This window comes from Bos javanicus, chromosome 7, assembly GCF_032452875.1.
Source record: "Bos javanicus breed banteng chromosome 7, ARS-OSU_banteng_1.0, whole genome shotgun sequence".
NCBI lineage: Eukaryota > Metazoa > Chordata > Mammalia > Artiodactyla > Bovidae > Bos > Bos javanicus.
Genome location: NC_083874.1, coordinates 15,712,371 through 15,733,525, shown reverse-complemented (window position 1 = coordinate 15,733,525; position 21,155 = coordinate 15,712,371). Strand labels below are relative to the sequence as shown.

Here is a 21,155-nt window from a genome sequence, read left to right as displayed (position 1 = left end):
ATAGTTTAATTGGGTTGTATTTTTGCTGTGTGGGTTTGTAGGAGTACTGGATTGATTCCAGATATTAATGCCCTATCAAATGAAGAAGTACAAATATTTTCTCCCTTCTATTCCACTGTGCCTTCACTTTCTTGACACTTACCTTGATACACGAAAGACTTTAATTTGGATAAAGCCAAACTTACCATTTTTAAATTTATGACTTTACTCATGTACTGGGGAGAGTAAAGAGTTAGGAAGAATCAGTGCCTTTGTTAACTGAAGCACAAATGAGCACATCCATTTCCACCACGTCATTAGATTCATTAATACATGTTTTTTTTTCCTGAAAGTATTGTCCCTTGGTATAAACAGTCTTAACTTGGTTTGTTTGAAGGTAACATCAGAGGGGATGAATACACACCTCACAGAAATGGTGACAACGTTCAAATGTGATAAAAATGAATCGTGAAAATGAAATGCTGTCTTTCTCCCCAGGTGCACAGCATTGTGTCCAGCGCCCAGACCAAGAGTACCCCAACAGGAAGAGAAATCGCTGCCTCCCCAAAGTCCTGACCTTTGTGGCCTTAGAGGGTTCTCTGGGGATGTCACTGGCCTGCACAGCTCCGTGCCTGTGTCCTCATGGCTGTGGTTTTGTGGGTCTTTGTGAAGCACCGACACACCCCCATAGTCAAGGCCAATAACCGGGCTCTCAGCCATGTCCTGCTCATCTCCTTCCTCCTATGCTTCCTCTGCTCCTTACTCTTCATCAATCATCTCCACACAGCCACCTGCATCCTCCAACAGATCACATTGGAAGCTGTGTTCACTGTGGCTGTGGCCACTGTTTTAGCCAAAACCCTGGCTGTGATCCTGGCTTTCAAGGCCAGGAAACCAGGAAGAACAATGAGGCGATTGCTCTTAACAGGACCTGCTATGTCTTTCCCATGTACTCCATGATCCAGGTGATCATCTGCGGAGTCTGGCTGGGAGCCTCTCCTCTTTTCCTTGAGATGGACACTCACTCTGAGCCCAAGGAGCTCCTCATCGTGTGCAACAAGGGCTCGGTCACTGCCTTCTACTGTGTCCTGGACTACCTGGGCTCCTTAGCCCTGGGGACCTTCTCCTTGGCTTTCCTGGCCAGGAAGCTGCCTGACACCTTCAGTGAAGCCAATTTCCTGACCTTCAGCATGCTGGTGCTCCTCAGTGTCTGGGTCACCTTCCTCCCTATCTGCCACAGCACCAAGGGCAAGGTCATGGTGGCCGTGGAGATCGTCTCCATCTTGGCCTCCAGTGCTGGGCTCCCAGGCTGCATCTTTGCCCCAAAGTGCTATACCCTCCTGAGACTTGAGAACTCTCTGAAAGGTTTAAAGTATCAAACAGATTCTAAGAGAAATCTGCATTCAGGTTTTATCTCATAGTAAGTTGCTATTACACTTGGCTTTTGAATAGTATACCAGATAGATGCTATTCATTCCAATACTAGAGAGCAGCAAGCTGCCATTAGCAGTATACCAGATAGGTATTTCGTCTTCATTCCAATAATAGCATCAGAATTGCTTTACAGCTATTTTGCAGAGGATCTGTTTTCTCTTTTTAAAAGTCTCAGTCATTTAGAGTTATGGATAGATGTTCTATCTTAGATTAACGGCTCCTCAAAGCTCCTGCTACTGAATCTAGCTGGGTCCTCCGTCATTAAGTATACAGTAAGTACATCCTTATTGTTTCTTCCATTCCTGTATCCAGAAAGTTCATTTTCTCTGTAAAAACATTTTGGGCCACCCTTTACTGTATTATGTCTGACAAGAGGAAAGATTCCTATTAGGAGAAAATACTGAAGGTATACATGCTTTTCACACATTAGTGCAATTCATTCAGAGATTTTTATTGAAAATAAAATTTTAACTGAAAAATAATTTTTTTCTGAATGCAGAAAGTAGCCAGTGAAAAATACTGGTAGCTATGGTGGATTCATGTTGATGTTTGACAGAAAACAACAAAATCCTGTAAAGCAATTATCCTTCAATTAAAAAATTAAATTTTTAAAATTACTGGTAGTATATTTTCTTCACTCAAATCATAATTTTGCAATTTACTTAAAATAGAAACTTAATCTTAACTTCTGAGTTTCCAAATAAATATGGGCTTTTTCTGGAGTCTCTACATTTTCAGATTGTCCAGTTTTTTCCTCCAATAATGAACTTCTGAGAAATATTTTGGTATGTTACTTTTTCCCACATCCTCTCTCATTTTATCCCCCCATAAAAGTTATTTCTCTTTGAATAAATTCCTTTCCTTGTGAATCTGAGAATCAGCATCTCTAATTTCTAAAAATTATACTATGTTTCTATCTATATCATACTGAGTTATTTGTCTTAAAGAAAATGAGCTCATTAAAATGTTTTAACCATGGATAAAGATGGTATTCTCTATTTAATGAGGAATTTTATTTCCTCTCAATGCTTTAGTTTTTCTTTTTCTCTGTTGTTCAGTTGCTATGTCTGACTTTTTGGGATCCCATGGACTGCAGCATATTAGGCTTCCCTGTCCGTCACCATCTTCTGGAGTTTGTTCAAATTCATGGGTCCATTGAGTCGTGATGCCATCCAACCATTTCATCCTCTGCACCTCCCTTCTCTTTTTGCCTTTGATTTTTCCTAGCATCAGGGTCTTCTCCAGTGAGTCTGCTCTTTGCATCAGGTGACCAAAGTATCGGAGCTCCAGCATCAATCCTTCCAATGAATATTCAGGATTGATTTCCTTTAGGATTCACTGGTTGGATCTCCTTGCTGTCCAAGGGACTCCCAAGAGTCTTCTCCAGCACCACGATTCAAAAGCATCAATTCTTTGGCACTCAGACTTCTTTCTGGTCCAACTCTCACATCCTTACATGACTACTGGAAAAACGATAGCTTTGACTATATGGACCTTTTTTTCTTTCAGAGCCACGTCTCTTTTTAACATGCTGTCTATGTTTGTCATAGCTTTTCTTCCAAGAGGCAAGCATCTTTTAATTTCATGGCTGCAGTCACCATCCACGGTGGTTTTGGAGCCCAATAAGATCTGCCACTGCTTCCACTTTTTCCCCTCTATTTGCCATGAAGTGATGAGACTGGAGGTCATGATCTTAGTTTTTTTAATGCTGAGTTTTAAACTCATCTCTTTCACCCTCATCAAAAGGCTCTTCAGTTCCTCTTCAGTTTCTGATCAACCACCTCAGAAATGCATGTACTTTATTTACATTACATTAAAATACATAAAGAAAGAAATGATAGAATTACCAAAATGAATGTTAATCCACAACCATGGTAGAGAACTTTAATTCACATCTATTGGTAATTATGTTTAAGAGAGAGGGGGGAAAGCTTCAGGTACATACTATTAATATATCTGAAAACATGTTTAGCTTGAGTTAATGAGAATACACTCTATATCTGAAAATTAGAGAATACACAGGTGGCTCACTGGTGAAGAATCCACTTGGCAAGACAGAAGACTCCACTTTGATCCCTGGGTAGGGAACATCCCTTGGAGAAGGGAAGAACAACCCACTCCAGTATCCTTACCTGGGAAATCCCATGGACAAAGGAGCCTGGAGGGCTACAGTCCATGGGGTCGCAAAAAGAGTCAGTCACAACTGAGCACACACACACATACATACACACACACACACACACACACACACACACAGTTTTCAAATAATCTTGGAGCATTTATAAAATGACCAACTAATAATATTATTCAGCAGGACATTAACAGAACACCACCTCAAAAACAAACCAAAAAGAATCACTTGAGTCTCAACCACATAGGTTACTTATAAATCATGTAAGAAGTCTAGGAATAAGCAGCCTGTAGGTGATAGAGCCAATCAGAGCCTCTTAGGGAGCCCACTCATTGTGATTTTTGCCATACTGTGGTCACTGTCATCATGATCAAAATATAGTTCTTCCAACTCTACAGCTTGACTCCACAAGAATGAATGGGTAAGATGAACAGGATATGCGTGAGGCAGACAAGCCAGACAATGATGTGTCCCCCTCACTCCCTTCTGTGACTTCCACCTACTTCTCATGGACAGCAGAGCAGAACACCTCCCTGGGCTTTGAGGATGCCCTGTGGATTGACTATTTTCAATACTATTCATCAACAACTTGAAAAAAAGTTTAAAGAAAAAAATCTGCTTCTTCTTTTAAGAAAATATAGGGGGAAATGGACATTGGGAAAGAGGCTAAAAATAACTGCCATACTAGGATGGAAAGACAAAAAAGAATCAGCATAATAAAATCCACTTAATAAAAATGCCATTAAATTAGGAAAAAGTATATAGCAATTTAGCTATTTAGCAATTGCTAAAAGGTGTTTAGCAATTATCCTAGCTTTTCCTAGGATAAACTAAATCACTCAGGCAATAGTCAGAAATATCTTTATGAATATGCAGTATATTAATAGTTTTAGAGTCAATGATGATAAATGTATTACATACAAAACTACAGAACATAACTTAAGGTTTATTTTAGGGCACAGCTGCAGACACAAATGTTGTTACTTAACCAAAAAGACTGAAAATTAAAGAACTAGTTGCCCCACCCTAAGGATGAGACACTGAAAGGTAATCCCACACTTTTAACATTTACCCTTTTCCATTCCCATTTTAAAGTATTCCATGGCCTCTCAGAGAAGAGCTAAGGCAATCTCATGCTGAATACCTTCTTGGGCTCCCTTCCCGAAGCCCCTCCTGGGTGACTTCACACAATTCAACAAAGACAGAAGTCATCGAAAGACTTTCCAAAATTAATCCACTCACAGGTTTTTGCATCCAGGAATTTCATACTTTTCCTAAGGTAAGAGCTATCATTAAAGGCATTCCCTCCTTCTTTATACTCACAAGTTTAAGGAATGTGGGAAACTGGCTTTCCAATACTGATGCCATTCAATGGTTTGTTCTCTCCAGAATCGATCCTCATGTCTCTTAAAAACTGAAAGAACCCTGAAGGCTTTCCCATCGTACTTGGTACTTGAAATTTCATCTTCTGTTAACAAAAACGCTTGTGCTACAGGGTTTTCCACATTCCTTACATGAGTGTTCCTCTGTAGTGATTCCTCTCACATGTTCTAAGGGACATTTTAAGGGACAAGTGTCCCTAAAGGCTTTTACATTCTGATGATGTTCATCAGATTTTCCCTGCCACATGACTCCCTAGATATCATGACTGTATTCCTCAGATTTATCCCCAATACATAACCTTTTATGTACGTTAGGGTGAGTTTGAGCTGAAAGTTTATCATGAAGCTTGGACTTATGAGGTTTCTTTCATGAGTGAATTTACACAGGAGTTACCGAATATTACTTCATATTGAATTGACTGAAAGAAAGAGGGTCTCCTGAAGGCCCCCTTTCAGTGACTTCTCAGATGGTTCCCAACAATCTTTGTTTCCTGATATTCACATTGAGCATGGTCTCTTCCCACAATGTATCAGGAGTGATCTGTGTGACCCTTAAAGTACTGAAGAAGTGATGATATGTCCTTCTGGGACAAGGTCATAAAAGACACTGTAGCCTCTGCATTAGCTCTTCTTTAAATCCAATGCTTTGGGACGACCCTGCTTCTACATCATAAAGATATTTAACCCTGTAGAGAATCCAACACGGTGAGTAAATGAAGGTTCCCTGCCAACAACCAGTGACTAACTTGCCAGGTGTGCCAGTGAGCCATTTTGGAAGTGGACTCTTTGGCAATAAAGTGGAGGATGGCAGCTCCTGCTGACATCTTGATTGCAACCTCATGAGATCCTGACCAGAACTACACTGATAAGCTGGTTCTGAATTCCTGATCTATAGATAACATATGTTTGCTGTTTAAAGCCACTATGTTTCAAGGGGAAATTTGTTATGCAGCAGCAGCTGACTCATACATCTAGACTGTGAGTTGTCACAAGTTGTCTGAGAGATAAGAAATCAGTTACTGCATTCATATCCACCTGTTATGTATTCTCTTGTGCACAGAAAGGTAAGAATTAGTGGTGAAAGATTTTCCACAATGATTACATTCATAGGGTTTTTCTCCAGTGTGAGTTCTCACATGTTTCTTAACAGCTGAGAGATTATTAAATGCTTTCCCGCAGTTACTGCATTCATAGGGTTTCTCACCAGTATGAATCCTCTTGTGAACAGTAAGAGAAAAGCTACTGCTGAAGGACTTTCCACACTGATTACACTCATAGGGTTTTTCTCCAGTATGAGTCCTCATATGCTGTGTCAGATATGAGCTCTTCCTAAAGGTTTTCCCACAGTCATTGCATTCATAAGGTTTCTCTCCTGTATGAATACTATTGTGCCCAGTAAGGGAGGACCTTGTGCTGAAGGCCTTGCCACACTGATTACATTCATGGTGATTCTCCCTCGTATGAATTCTCTTGTGGCTTTTGAGGTTACAACTAGTGCGGAAAACATGAAAACACTGGTTACATTCATAGGGTTTTTCTCCAGTGTGAATTCTCACATGCAGTCTAAGAGAGGAAGGATCATTGAAGGCTTTCCCACAGTCATTACATTCATAGGGTTTCTCCCCATTATGTATTCTCTTATGAATAGTAAGGTAAGATCTACTGCTGAAGGATTTTCCACACTGATTACAGTCATAGGGTTTTTCTCCAGTATGAATTCTTTTGTGCTGAGTAAGGTTAGATTTTGTGCTGAAGACTTTAAAACACTGATTACATTCATTGAGTTTCACTCCCAGATGACTTCTCTCCTGTTAAGAGATGAACGAAATCTATATAACATTTTTTAATATTCAATGCTGTTATACAAATTTTCTCTCCCAGGAATTCTGTTACATTATTATCATTGATGTTGCAGCTATCTATTTTAAATGCTTGTTAAATGGCTTCTACCCGGTCTGAGCTTTTACAAGTTAAGAAAGGATAGACAGATGCATTGCCACAAGTCCTTATCATATTCACAGAGCATTTTCTGATAAGTTTAAGACTACTCTATATTTTGACAGTCACATTTAAGGAAGTATTTACTTGTGGGAACTCTCAGCAAAGAAACAAGTCTGGAGCTAATTTATAATTTTCTCCAAATTTACAACTGATTTACAGTATCTCTCCTGAGACACCATTATCTCACATGTTAATGACATTTCCCGATAATGACTCCCCTGATTATTTGTTGCTTTTCTAACTTATGAAATTTTCCTACTGAGAAAAACCAGCAATTACCACATTGGTCTTACCGCTCTAACATCATTAGAATGTTCTTTTCTAAAAATAGGCTTCTTTGGAGTTAACCATTTTGCTTTAAGTACCGTCTCCAAATCTAAAACAAATTGAAAAGAAATTTAAGTTAATGGTGAAAAGAAATATGAGTAAAGACAAACTGAGGGATTAGGGTTTTTGAGGAGGTTTTCAAGGAAAGGCATATGAGTATACAAATTACAGGTACTAAAAAAGGACTCTAAAAGGATTAGGATTGATCAGAGATTTACACTATAGGAGGAATTATCAGGAAGGTAAAGTTCCAGGAAGGAATCAGAAAAAGGGCTCATATGAGACTTATTTAAAAAGGAAAAGGGACATTTTTTCCCCCCTCTGAGTCCAAAGTAAAGTAGGAGACATTGAACAGAGGGTTAAAGAGCAAAGAAAGAAGGTCCATGAGGAAGCTCATACCAAATCTCTGTGGCCATCTCTGTCAGAAAAGAGCACATTTTAGGTATTTCCTAATGTAACACTCACATGCCCTGAATCACTGGCTAGAGCTACGCCTCAAAGACTATTCCTCATATCCTCCTAGAGCTCACCTGGACGGGTGCCTGGGAGAATTCCTCCTTCCTCTATCACCACCTTGTCTTCTTGCTCCAACTGGGAGATCAGACTGGGTTTATCAACATGATATCCTATTCATGGAGAAAAGACATGTGCCATTGGGGGGGCTGTGCAAGTGACAAGCAACTCTATGAAACTGAAGCCAAGAATTCTGAAGATAGGGAAATGTGGCTTTTGGAACAATGGAATAATTATATCTAAATTCTAATGACTATAGTAACTCTCAGGAAACAAAAGTACAAACAATCTCGTTCAATATCCAGGGTGACAGAGCACACACAGTCCCAAAGTCCATACCCAAGTTTAAATACACAATACAAATGCTATAAAGCTTTTAACTATAGAAAATATAAAGTCAGGGGAAGGAATATTCAGCTCATAGGGAAGGCGCTAAAGAACTCTACGAGCATGGGGGCCATATCTGTCTCCTTCATCATCATACTCCTACACCCCAGAAACAGAGAAAAGCTTGAAGTCTTGTGAGAAAAAACAACAATGAACATCATAGAATATGGAACTTCAAAAGTCCCTCCCTCTACAGAAACAGTGAATAAACTGGAAAAACTATCAGAACAACTTTATCAGAACCCTGAAAACTTACCAAAACTCTACGGCAACCAGGAAAATGCTTAATCAAGGGCAAAAAATAGCTGACATTTTTAAGTGACCCTTGACTCATCCTCTGTTCCGTGCTTTGGCTATGACATTGAAGACAATTCCTAGTACTAGGGAGAGCAGGATAGACCCTATTCTCAACACACTGTGGTGGTTTGTTTTGACCTTTCTGGTGGCTCCCTGAAGGACTGGCTCAAAGGGCTTGCCTTTACTTATCTAACCCCAAACTCTCCAAAGATTGAGCTGGTCACACAGTGAGCTTGTGCTGAAGGCATTAAAAAGGCAATATATTAGCCACTACTTCCTGAGGCAAATGGAAACAGCAGAGGAAAACAAAAGGCAAACCAAGAAACCTAAAATAAAAGTATAACCTAAAATGTTTTGGGGAATTTTTATAAAGCTTTTTGAAAAGCTCCCTCATATTCCTTTGAATCTGGAAAGCCACATGCATACCAGTCTTGGGCACATGCTCAGAAAAGACATGAGAGGGCATTAAGTCCTCACCTATGACAGACCTTCAGGCTCAGCACAAGGAGGAAGTGAAAACTAAGGCAGAGTTGTAAACTCCCTGAGTTTGAAGATATGCCCCTGTATAGAGACACTAGGAGCTTTTTTCTTTTTTGTTCCAACTGTTTAAGGAAATCTCTGGAAAATCATTAGTTAACCATTAAGCTGGGGCTTCACTGGTGGCCAAAGAAAGGCAATGCCAAAGAATGCTCAAACTACCACACAATTGCACTCATCTCACACGCTAGTAAAGTAATGCTTAAAATTCTCCAAGCCAGGCTTTAGCAACACATGAACTGTGAACTTCCAGATGTTCAAGCTGGTTTTAGAAAAGGCAGAGGAACCAGAGATCAAATTTCCAACATCTGCTGGATCATCAAAAAAACAAGAGAGTTCCAGAAAAACATCTATTTCTGCTTTATTGACTATGCCAAAACCTTTGACTGTGTGGATCACAATAAACTATGGAAAATTCTGAAAGAGATGGGAATACCAGACCACCTGACCTGCCTCTTGAGAAACCTATATGCAGGTCAGGAAGCAACAGTTAGAACTGGACATGGAACAACAGACTGGTTCCAAATAGGAAAAGGAGTTCGTCAAGGCTGTATATTGTCACCCTGCTTATTTAACTTATATGCAGAGTACATCATGAGAAACGCTGGACTGGAAGAAGCACACACTGGAATCCAGACTGCCGGGAGAAACATCAATAACCTCAGATATGCAGATGACACCACCCTTATGGCAGAAAGTGAAGAGGAACTAAAAAAAGTGATGATGAAAGTGAAAGAGGAGAGTGAAAAAGTTGGCTTAAAGCTCAACATTCAGAAAACTAAGATCATGGCATCTGGTCCCATCACTTCATGGCAAATAGATGGGGAAACAGTGGCAACAGTGGCAGACTTTGTTTTTCTGGGCTCCAAAATCACTGCAGATGGTGACTGCAGCCATGAAATTAAAAGACCCTTACTCCTTGGAAGGAAAGTTATGACCAACCTAGATAGCATATTCAAAAGCAGAGATATTACTTTGCCAACAAAGGTTCATCTAGTCAAGGCTATGGTTTTTCCAGTGGTCATGTATGGATGTGAGAGCTGGACTGTGAAGAAAGCTGAGCGCCAAAGAATTGATGCTTTTGAACTGTGGTGCTGGAGAAGACTCTTGAGAGTCCCTTGGACTGCAAGGAGATCCAACCAGTCCATCCTAAAGGAGACCAGTCCTGGGTGTTCACTGGAAGGACTGATGCTGAGGCTGAAACTCCACTACTTTGGCCACCTCATGCGAAGAGCTGACTCATTGGAAAAGACCCTGATGCTGGGAGGGATTTGGGGCAGGAGGAGAAGGCAACGACAGAGGTTGAGATGGCTGGATGGCATCACCGACTCCATGGACATGAGTTTGGGTGAACTCTGGGAGTTGGTGATGGACAGGGAAGCCTGGCGTGCTGCGATTCACGGGGTTGCAAAGAGTCGGACACGACTGAGCGACTGAACTGAACTAAACTCACTGGTGGCTCAGGGTAAAGAATCTACCTGTGAAGACAGGAGCCAGAGGTTCAATCCCTAAGTCAGAAAGATCCCCTGAAGAAGGGAATAGCAACCTACCCTACTCTTCTTGCCTGGGAAATCCCATGGCCAGAGGAGCCTGGTATGCTATAGTCTATGGGGTTGCAAAGAGTTGGACATAGAAACTAAAACAACAACAATAACCATTAAGCTAACTGAACAGTTTTCAGTGGCCATGTACAACGAATACTGACATTACAAAAATGAGTTCATTGGTTTTAAATTTATGTAGACTTGTTTTGTGAACTAACGTATGCTCTTGAGTTGAATATATATTCTGTTGTTGAATAAAGTGTTTTATGTGTGTGAGGTCTAGTAAGTTTATAGGATTGTTTAAGTCCTGAGTTTCCTTATTGATCTTTTAACAAGTTGTTCTACCCATTATCCATTATTAAAAGTGGGGCATTGAAGTCTGCAACTATTATTGTAGATATATTTCTCCCTTCAATTCTGTGAGTTTTGAATTTATACATTTTAGGCCTTAGTTGTTAAGTAGTATATGTCCGTAATTATCATATATTCTTGATTAATTGATCTCTTAATCATTGTGTGTCTTGTAACAGTTTTTGTCTTAAAGTCTGTTTTGCCTCATAGTTGCATAGGCAACAGACATTGGAAGATATACCCAAGCTACTATAAAAAAAAAAGTTAAACAAAGATTCTATATGTAGCAAAACTGCCCTTTAAAAATAAATCAAGACATTCCTATAAATAAAACCTGAATATCTGTCATTAACATATCTATCCTACAAGAAATGCTAACAGGAAAATTTTAAGCTTGAAATGAATGGGCAATGAATACTGACTCAAATCCACACAAACATATGAAGAACACCAATAAAGGAAAATACACAGGTAAATATAAACATCAAAAACAATTGTTTATTTTTGAATTGTTAATTCCTTGTTATTTTCAGCTGTGACTCCCCTTTTTTCCCAATATGATTTAAAAGAGAAATGCCTGTGTTAATGGGACACAATGTATAAAGATATAATTTGTTTAAAAAAAAAACAGTATAAGGAGGGGTGCAGCTGCTGCTGCTAAGTCACTTCAGTCGTGTCCGACTCTGTGTGACCCCAGAGACGGCAGCCCACCAGGCTCCCCCGTCCCTGGGATTCTCCAGGCAAGCACACTGGAGTGGGTTGCCATTTCCTTCTCCAATGCACGAAAGTGAAAAGCAAAAGTGAAGTCGCTGAATCGTGTCTGACCCTCAGCGACCCCATGGACTGCAGCCTACCAGGCTTCTCCGTCCATGGGATTTTCCAGGCAAGAGTACTGGAGTGGGGTGCCATAGCTAATCTTTTGTATACTGAATTAAAGTCGATATTAAGTCAGAACAGACTGTCTAAAATTAAAACTGGAATCCCTCCCACAACCACTAAGAAAATAACTAAAAAACAGAAACAGAAATGAAAAGGGAATCAAAATGATCCACTAGAAAATACCTAACACAAAAGTAAACAATAATGGAGGAACAAAAATGATATAGAGCATACAGAAGACAACAGAATGATACAACTAAGTCCTTCTTCTAAGGAATTCCATTAAAGGTAAATGGATTAATCTGGCACAGTTAAAAGACAGATTTTAGTAGAACGGATAGGAAATAATCAATGATACATGATCTATAAGAGACTCACATTATATCTAAAGACACTAACGGGTTGAAAATCAACAAATGGAAAAACAAATTCCATACAAACAAGAGATAAAAAAGAGAGAATGTGGCTATACTACTATGAGGCAAAACAGACTTTAAGACAAAAACTGTTACAAGACACACAATGATTAAGAGATCAATTAATCAAGAAAATCATATAAAGTATCTATTGGATCATGACAGAAGCAAACTAAAAGTAAGTAATAGAGGATATATATTGAAAAATTTAATATTAAGAGGACAATACTAGGGCTTCCCAGGTGGCACTAGTGGTCAAGAACCCATCTGCCACTGCAGAAGAAGTAAGAGAAGCGGGTTTGATCCCTGGGCTGGGAGGATCCCCTAGAGTGCGATATGGAAACCTGCTCCAGCATATTGGCCTGGAAAGTTCCATTGACAGAGGAGCCTGGCAGGTTATACAGTCCATAGGGTTGCAAAGAGTTGGACACAACTGAGTGAGCACACACCCAAGATAAGAATACTAACCAAAATCATCTACAGATTCAATGAAATCACCATCAAATTTCTAACAGCCTTTAAAAAAAAATAAATAAATGGACAAGCTGATCCTAAAATTCATATGGAATTGCCAAGGGATCCTGAATAGACCAAAAGCAATCTTGAAAAAGAACTAAATAGGAAGAATCCCATTTACTGACATTACCTCAAAGTAACAGTAATGAAGACAACGTGGTACTGGCACAATGAGAGACCCATCAGGTTATGTCAGGTTTCCACAGGTTAATGGGAAATAACTGAGAGTAATAAGCTCACACGCTTACGGTCAAATAACTTTTGGCAACTGGGCCAGAACAGTTCAATGGGGGAGGGAATAGTCTCTGCTACAAAGGTGCTGGGACAACTGAATTAATACACACCAAAGAATTAAGCTGACACTTTCTCCAAGCCATATAAAAATTAACTCAAAATAGGTAAACGATTTCACTGAGAAAGTAAAACTAGAACATTTTGGAGAAAAACATAGAGGCAAAATTTCAGGACCTTGGACTTGGCAATAACTAGGTATGATACCAAAAGCAGAAGGAAAAAGAAAGAAGTGCATAAACTGGACCGCATCAAAAGTAAACTTTGTGTATCAAAGGACACTGTCAAGAAAATGAAAAGATATCACACAATGGGAGAAACCTTTTGCAAACAGGGTCTGGCATTCAGAATATAAGAAACTTCCAAAACCAAAAAAAACAACAATTAAAAAATTGGCTTGAAAAGACATTTCTCCAAAAATGATATACAGTCAACAATTACATGAAAAAATGTTCTGTTTCATTAGTAATTAGGGAAATGCAAATCAAAACATGTAACAGGAAATGGCAACCGACTCCAGTATTCTTGCCAAAGTTCCATGGACAGAGGAGCCCGGCAGGCTACAGTCCTGGGAACACGAAGAATCACAACAGAGCACGCGTTCAAGCCGAAACAGGTGAGATACCACATTATACCCAAGATGATGGCTATCTTCAAAAAAGCAAATATTGGCGGAAGATATGGAGAAATTGGAACTCTCACACAGTGCTGCAGCTGCTGTAAAAAACAGGTTGGTGGTTCCTCAGAAAACTAAGCATAGTAATGTAAAAGCCAAAATTCCACCCCTAGATACATACCAAAGAGGAACTGAAAATAGGCGTTTAGACAAACGCGTGTGCACAAATATTCATAGCAGCGTTATTTAAACTAGCCAGTAAGTGGAAACCACCCAAATGTCTATTAACCAATGAATCAAAAAACAAAATGTGGTATATCCATTAAAATGGATTGTTCAGTCATAAAAAGGAATAAAGAACCTATAAATGCTACAACACAGCTAAACCTTCAAATATTAAGTTGCCTGAAAGAAATGGGAAAGATCACATATTTCATAATTCCACTGATATGAAAATACTCCAAATAGGCAAATCCACAGAAACAGGAAGCAAATTAGTAGTTGTAGGCAGTGGGGGGGTGGGGAAGATAACAGGTACTGATCAATTAATGGGTACAGGTTTAAGGGTGATGAGAATGCTCTGAAATTAGTGTTGATGGCTGCACAACTCTGACTATATCAAAAGACAAGCAATTATCCTTCAATTACAAAAAATATTTTAAATAAATTAAAAAAAAACTTTTAACGATTAAAATGGTAAATTTTATGTTATATGAATGATAGATACCTCAATTTTTAAAAAGTCTTGTTATCTGAGTCATTAAATAAATGCAGGAATAATGTAGAGCTTACCAAGCGATGCCAGGTTCCTGCAGTTCTCCAGCATCACATCTCTATACAGTTTTCGCTGAGAAGAGTCTAGCAGTGCCCACTCCTCCTGGGTGAACTCCACGGTCACGTCCTCAAAAGTCACCAAGTCCTAAACCACCATAAACACCGTGGCTTAACTAAGGACCGTCCCCACCAATGCTGAGAGAAAAAGAGCTGGACAACAAGAGTAGGAAGAGAGAGTCCAAAGCAGGAGCTGTATGGGCAGGGTTCTGAGCTCTGCTCTCGACTGCTCCTGGGCTCGGCCCTGGACACTCATCTCCTGTCTACTCATGCCCACCCCCAGGGCCATGTGTGCCCCTAACACACAGGCAATTTTCTTTTCCAGTGAGACCGTGACATCCTGCAATCGAATTCCCCTCAATCTCAAAGGCTGAGCACAGGACTAAGACACTGCAGAAACCAGAGAAGTACTTTGCAAATGGATGAAAGATGCCCCAGTGGCCACCAGCAACTGCCTGAGTTTAGGACACAGTCATGTGTTTCCTTAGCTTCCCCTTAAAACTCTCACAAAAGGGGGCTGGTGGTGGAGGGGAGGGAAGGAATGGGAGTTTGGGATTAGCAGAGGCAAACTATTATATACAGGATGGATAAACCACAAGTCCTACTGTATAGCACAGGGAACTATATTCAGTGTCCTGTGATAAACCATAATGGAAAGAATATGAAAAAGAAAATATATGTGCGTGTGTATAACTGAGTCACTTTGCTGTACAGCAGAAATTATCATTGTAAATCACTAATACCTCAGTAAAATTAAATAACAAAACTCTCAGCAAAACATGGTGTAGACAGTGACCTTGTAGGAAGCTCGACATGGCAGCAAATGCTGACATGTGCTGACATTGTTAAGGGTTGCCCCAAACCCTCCGCCAGATGCCTGAAAACCTGATCCAGCTCCAGGTCACTGAAGGGACAAGTCCAACTTCTGGTCAAAGGAATACAATCTGGAAACAGGAATGTCTGACTCACCTGTAACCAGTCTGTCAGGAAGCCACGGGCCAACCCTTCCTTCTCTGCGTATCCTTTCTGGTGAGGGGCTGTGTACAGGGACGACTGAGCTGGAGAAGAAGAAATATCCCAAGAACCCAGGCTTGCCCGCTATTCTCATTCACAAACCTGGAGGCTTAGGCTTCCTCACCTACTTGTAATTGACTGTATCCCCAACACACAGAGAGGACATACCGACACCCAAACACCCACACCCAGCTTCTCCTGGAGGCAGAATGGAGCTCTGTCTCATTCGGGGTCAGAAAATAGGGCCAAAGGTCTTACACCACACTGGAGGAAGAAAGGACTATTCCTGTTTTGCAGATGAAGAAACTGAACTGCCAAAGGATACCACTGTTACTAGCTTAAGTGTATACAAAGAATCAGAAGTATAATTCAAAAGCTCCCACACATTTGCAACACAGGTGAGGTCTCCCCAGATTCACAAACCAGCTAAGTCCCAAATCCCAAGCAGCAGAGAGTCAGGCCTCCGTGACCTTGGGGCTCCAAGGGTAACACTCACGCCTCATCTGCTCAGCCCTCTCCCTCCACCTGCTCTGTGGTGCATGAGACTCGAGCACCTGGTCAGTTCTGAGGGCTGACCCTCAAACTCACCACAAGTGGGGGACAGGACCATGGTCGCCATCCTGCAATTCAGACAGTGACGTTTTCCTCAGCAACAGGGAGCTGGAGAACCAGGACGCCCCTCCTCTTGTCCCCACAGTGCACTTAGGGCTGGGCTCTGGAATGAATGTGAAAATATGAAGTTGTCACAGTCTCTCTCTCCAGGCTACTGAGGATGAGCCTTTCTTAGACGGTCCACCATGTCCTCCGCCAAAATGTAGTATGTGTTTGTACAAACTGCTACCTTTAAAATGCACTGGCATGCACGTTCTTAACCACTAAGCCAACAAGGAAGCTCAGCAAAGGATTACTGTTTCACTTACTAAGGTTGGGGGTGATTTGTCACGCAGCAATAGGTAACAAATGTATCCTCACTTTCAGCAGATTGTCTTGCATCCTACTTCTTAGCCATCTTCGTGAGAAGGAATCTACCTTCCCATCTTGTCACCAAAACTGTGTCCTGCACCATGGTTTTCTCCCTCTCTGGTTATAAACCAGAACCTGGCTTCTCTACAATGCCAGGTGGGGCAGCTCTGTTCTGTGCTCCATCCCTTTTAGGAGCTGGACACCAGCAATGATCTCTACTTTGCCCTTCCTTTCGAGCTCTCCCACTCTACTGGACTCCCTCGCACCATTTAAACTCAACGCAGTGTTTTCAGTAGTGAGACACTACTATTCTAACCAGAGTTTTCTTTCTAGTTACCACCCAGTCTCTCTCCCTCGTCACAGCCAAAGTTTTTTTTTCCACTGTCTATCTCATTTCCTCATGTCCCACCCACTCTGAGACACAGTTTTGTTCGGTTTCCACCACTACCTATTCAATTGGTAGAATTGCCACTGATCTTACTTACAGAACAAAGACAGAGACTGCAACTACAACGATACCATTTCTTATCTGTCAGACCAGCAAAGACACAGGGGACCACATCTCTCATTGCCAAGGCTGTACAGAAGAGCACTCTTAGACACTGCTGGGGTACAAACAGCCCCTGTGGAAGGACATCTGTCAACCTCAAGTGCAATGCAAAACATTTACCATATTCCTGTCAATCATACTACAAGGAATCTATTTGAAAGACTGTTGTTTAGTTGTTAACTCATGTCCGACTCTTTGCAACCCCATGGACTGTAGTCTGCTAGGCTCTTCCATGCACGGAATGTTCCAGGCAAGAATATTGCAGTGGGTTGCCACTTCCTTCTCCAGGGGACCTTCCCAACCCAGGGATGGAACCCATGTCTCCTGCATTGGCTGGTGGATTTTATACCGCTGAGCCACCAGGGAAGCCCCTGTCAACATCAGCAGTTCACATTTTCTATTTCTCTGATGACATACATAATCTGAACAGACTGATCACTAGCAAGGACACTGAATCAGTAATCAAAAACCTCTCAGGGAATGAAAGTCCAGGACCAAGCAGCTGCAAAGATTAACTTTACCAAACATTCCAAGAAGAACTAACACAAGCCTTCTCAAACTCTTCCCAAAAATAGAAGAGGGGGGAATTCTTTCAAACACAGTTCACAGGGAAAATATTTCCCTGATACTGAAAACCAGACAAGGATGCCACACAAAAAAGAAAAGTACAGGCCAACAGCCCTGATGAACAGATGCAAAAATCCTCAACAAAATATTAACAAACCAAATTCAACAATAAATCATACACCATGGATCACACACCATGATCAAGTAGGATTTATTCCAGGGATAAATGGGTGGTTCAATTCAATCAATGTGGTATACCACATAAACAAAATAAGGAAAAAAATCATATAATTATCTCAACAGATGCAGAAAAAATATTCAACAAAATTTAACATCCATTTATGATAAAAACTCTCCACAAGGCAGGTACAGAGGAAAAATACCTCAAGATAATGAAGGCCATATACAATAAGCCCACAGCTAACATACTCAATGGGAAAAGCTGGAAGCTTTTCCTCTAAGATCAGAAACAGGCAAGGATGCCCACACTCTTGCCACATCTATTCAACATAGTACTGGAAGTCTCAGCCAGAGCAATCAGGCAAGAAAAAGAAATAAAAGGCATCTAAATTGGAAAGAAAAAAGTAAAACCTTTTCACTATTTGCAGATGGCATGATTTTACATATAGAAAACCATAAAGATTTCACTAAAAAAACTTATAACAATTGAATTCAGTAAAGTTGCAGGGTACAAAATCAATACACACAAATCTGTTGTTTCCTTACACTAATAATGACCTATAAGAAAAATAAATTAAGAAAACAATCCAATTACATAATTGCATCAAAAAGAATAAAATACCTAGGAATTTAACCAAGGGCGTGAAAGACCTATATACTGAACACTATAAGCCATTGCTCTTGCACTTTCGTACAAATTTTAGGTGTTCTATTTCTGTAAGAAATACCACTGGATTTTTGATAGGGATTACTTTCAACCCGTATATTGTCTTGGGTACTATGGACATTTTAACAATATTAATTCTCTCAATCCATGCCTAGAGTCCTAATCCTAGTTTAACCCAAATTATTCTGTGTCCTGGCAAAATCCTCATGCATGAGGGTTCAGTCACTCAGTCGTATCCAACTCTTTGCAACCCCATGAACTGTAGCCTGCGAGGATCCTCTGTCCATGGGATTTCCCAGGTAATAATACTGGAGTGGGTGAGTTGCCATTTCCTTCTCTAGGCAATCTTCCCAACCCAGAGACCAAACCTGGGTCTCCTGCATTGGCAGGGGGATTCTTTATCACCGAGCCACCTGGAAAGCCCGGCAAACCCCTCAGTCGAATAAAAGAGGATAGTTGGTTACCTTAAATGTGTACTCAAAGCATATCTATTGCATGACAAGCAAGCATTCCCCTTAAGAATGTTACAGACAAGAAAAGACGGAATGAAAAAGGCACACACACAAACACAAACAATTAGTGAAAACCAACAATATAAGATTACTCAAAATGATTCTCTGCAATATAAATTATCAGACTGTATTTCAGAAACAGTTAAAGAAATAAAGTTAATTCTTATTATAAAGCAAGGTGTAGAGTATAATCTGCAGAAACTACTGCCCTACTCTTCCATCTACAAGCTGTTGCTCAGTATTCCTCCAACTGATTTTTAAATCTCACGAAGATAAAACAAAATAAACAAAACACAAAATAAAACCAAACACTTGCTCAAAAGACATTTGGTTGCTGGTTAATTCAATTTTGAATTTCTGTTGCCAATATAAAAAAGTACAAATTACTTTTCCCCCCATGCACCCTGTTTTGAATCTTCGTGGAAGATTAATAGGGTTTTATAAGTCAAACTGAACCAGGCCTGAGGAATGTTGCTGAGCAGTCCGGCTAGTCTTTGGTGGGATAACTTTTAATACTACAGATACACATTAAAAAATGTATACATTTATACTTAAATATATAAAATATACTTAAAATATATAAAATTCTAAAATTTTCGGTGCAAGTAAATCTATATTTGTTACTTATGTACAGTTATTTATATGTTTAATGTGCATTTATTTGCACAAAACTGTATTTACTTATTTACACATGCATCACCACACTCCTTACTATCCCATCAAACAATTTTTTTAAAAAAAGATACTTTCACTTTCAGTGACTCCTTGTGTTTACAGCCTGAGCACAGGAAAGGCCTATTAGCAGTTCTGCATAGCTGAGGCTGCTGGAAACTGTTTTTACAAGATCCACATGGTACTCACCTGGTCACACAGAAATCCACGTGTCAATGAGAACAGGTGAACCTTGAGACTGGTTTCAACTCAGACTTGAACGCCAAGATAATTTACTTGTCTGTTGGGGGTGGGGGGAAAAAAAGGATACAAAGATTGCTTTTGAGATTTTGGGGGCGGGGGGGGGCATAATACAATTGCGGGATGGAAGGGCCACACCATTCACTTTTCTTTGTTTGTATTAATATTTACTGCACCGATTCAACACGTAATTGCAGGTTACGACTAGATTTTCCTGATTCTTGTCCAGCCATCTGCCCTCTGAGTAGGAGGAAGCGGCTTCACGCGGTGTGCATTCATTCGCCGTACTCAACTCTTTTAACTGGATAGTGACTGTCTTTTTGTGATTCCAGACACTTTTAACAAGGCTCGTCACTCAAGGGCACTAAAAGTGTCTCCACTAACCTTTTAAGTTCATTCAGGGCTTTGAAGATTTTAAGACCCTAGAACAGGGTTTCCAAACCTCGGCACTATTGATAATGCTTTGTCACGGGGGCTATTTAGTGCACTGTAGGATGTCCAATAGCATCCCTGGCTTCCACCCACTTGAAGCCAGTAGAAGCCCCTCCCATTTTTAACAACCAAAACAATGCCTCCAGGCGACTAAATGTCCCCTAGGAGGCAAAAACACACCGGGGCAAGATGGTGGGGAGATGGGGAACTCTGAGAAGGTGACAGCGGTGCCCAGACCTAGGAGGAAACCGAGGCTATGCGCCGACCTGCCGGGACAGCCTGAGGCCCCAGGGGTGCAAACGCGGCTCACGGGAAAGGGGGAGGAACGCCATAGCCCGTGACCGGGGTGCCCCAAACTCATGCCCCTTCCTAGACTTCTACAGGAGCCCAGGAGTGCCGGCAGCCCACAGAGTCCTGCCTCTTGCAATGATGCCGAACGTACCACGTGAATCCAATCCCCCAGCGGAGAAGACTGTACCCACAGTTCAGCGAGCCGCCCCGCTAATTTCTTCCTCTGTACCATCGACGCTTCCGCTTCCGGTCTTGGGCTGGACCAGGGGCTTCAGTTTCCGGCATTTAGCCTCCGCGGACAGTGGGGCCCTACAGGGTTGAGGCGGCGGGCGACTGCGGCCTTGCACCCAAACCTCGGACGAGGCGTTCTCGCTTGCGTAGTGAGTCCAAGGGTGGGCGGTAGTGTGGGTCAGAGCCAGGGACTGAAACCGGCTCTAGGGGCGGGGCTGTGGGCGGGTACCAGCTTGTGGGCGGAACCAAGCTTGGAGGGCTCGGTTGTAGGCGGACACCCGTCCTGTGAGGGGCCTAAGGACGGGGCTTTGACTGGGTACGGATCTGGGGGGCGGTGCTAGAGTCTCACAGCCTAACGCTGGGCCTAGACTAGTTCCAGGGGCGTGGATAAGGCCGGGGTGGGG

The 21,155-nt window shown here is 41.2% G+C and overlaps 1 protein-coding gene and 1 pseudogene across 2 annotated transcripts; one reads left to right on the top strand and one right to left on the bottom strand.

The window, feature by feature from the left end:
* The first annotated feature begins 395 nt into the window (after positions 1 to 395).
* Positions 396 to 1,400, top strand: LOC133252077 (vomeronasal type-2 receptor 116-like; annotated as a pseudogene).
* Positions 1,401 to 1,843: 443 nt separating this feature from the next.
* Positions 1,844 to 20,760, bottom strand: ZNF557 (zinc finger protein 557). 2 transcript variants are annotated; one of them, XM_061422296.1, is made up of 8 exons: positions 20,672 to 20,760; positions 19,747 to 19,837; positions 16,035 to 16,161; positions 15,402 to 15,490; positions 14,394 to 14,520; positions 7,785 to 7,880; positions 7,221 to 7,303; positions 1,844 to 6,734 (listed from the first exon to the last, which is right to left on the bottom strand). In XM_061422296.1, exons 3-8 carry the CDS (start codon positions 16,063 to 16,065, stop codon positions 5,952 to 5,954), a joined length of 1,209 nt encoding a protein of 402 aa, XP_061278280.1. In that variant the 5' UTR covers positions 16,066 to 16,161; positions 19,747 to 19,837; positions 20,672 to 20,760; the 3' UTR covers positions 1,844 to 5,951. The 2 variants fall into 2 exon arrangements, with proteins under 2 accessions (XP_061278280.1, XP_061278281.1); XM_061422297.1 differs by lacking the exons at positions 14,394 to 14,520; positions 15,402 to 15,490.
* Positions 20,761 to 21,155: the final 395 nt, after the last annotated feature.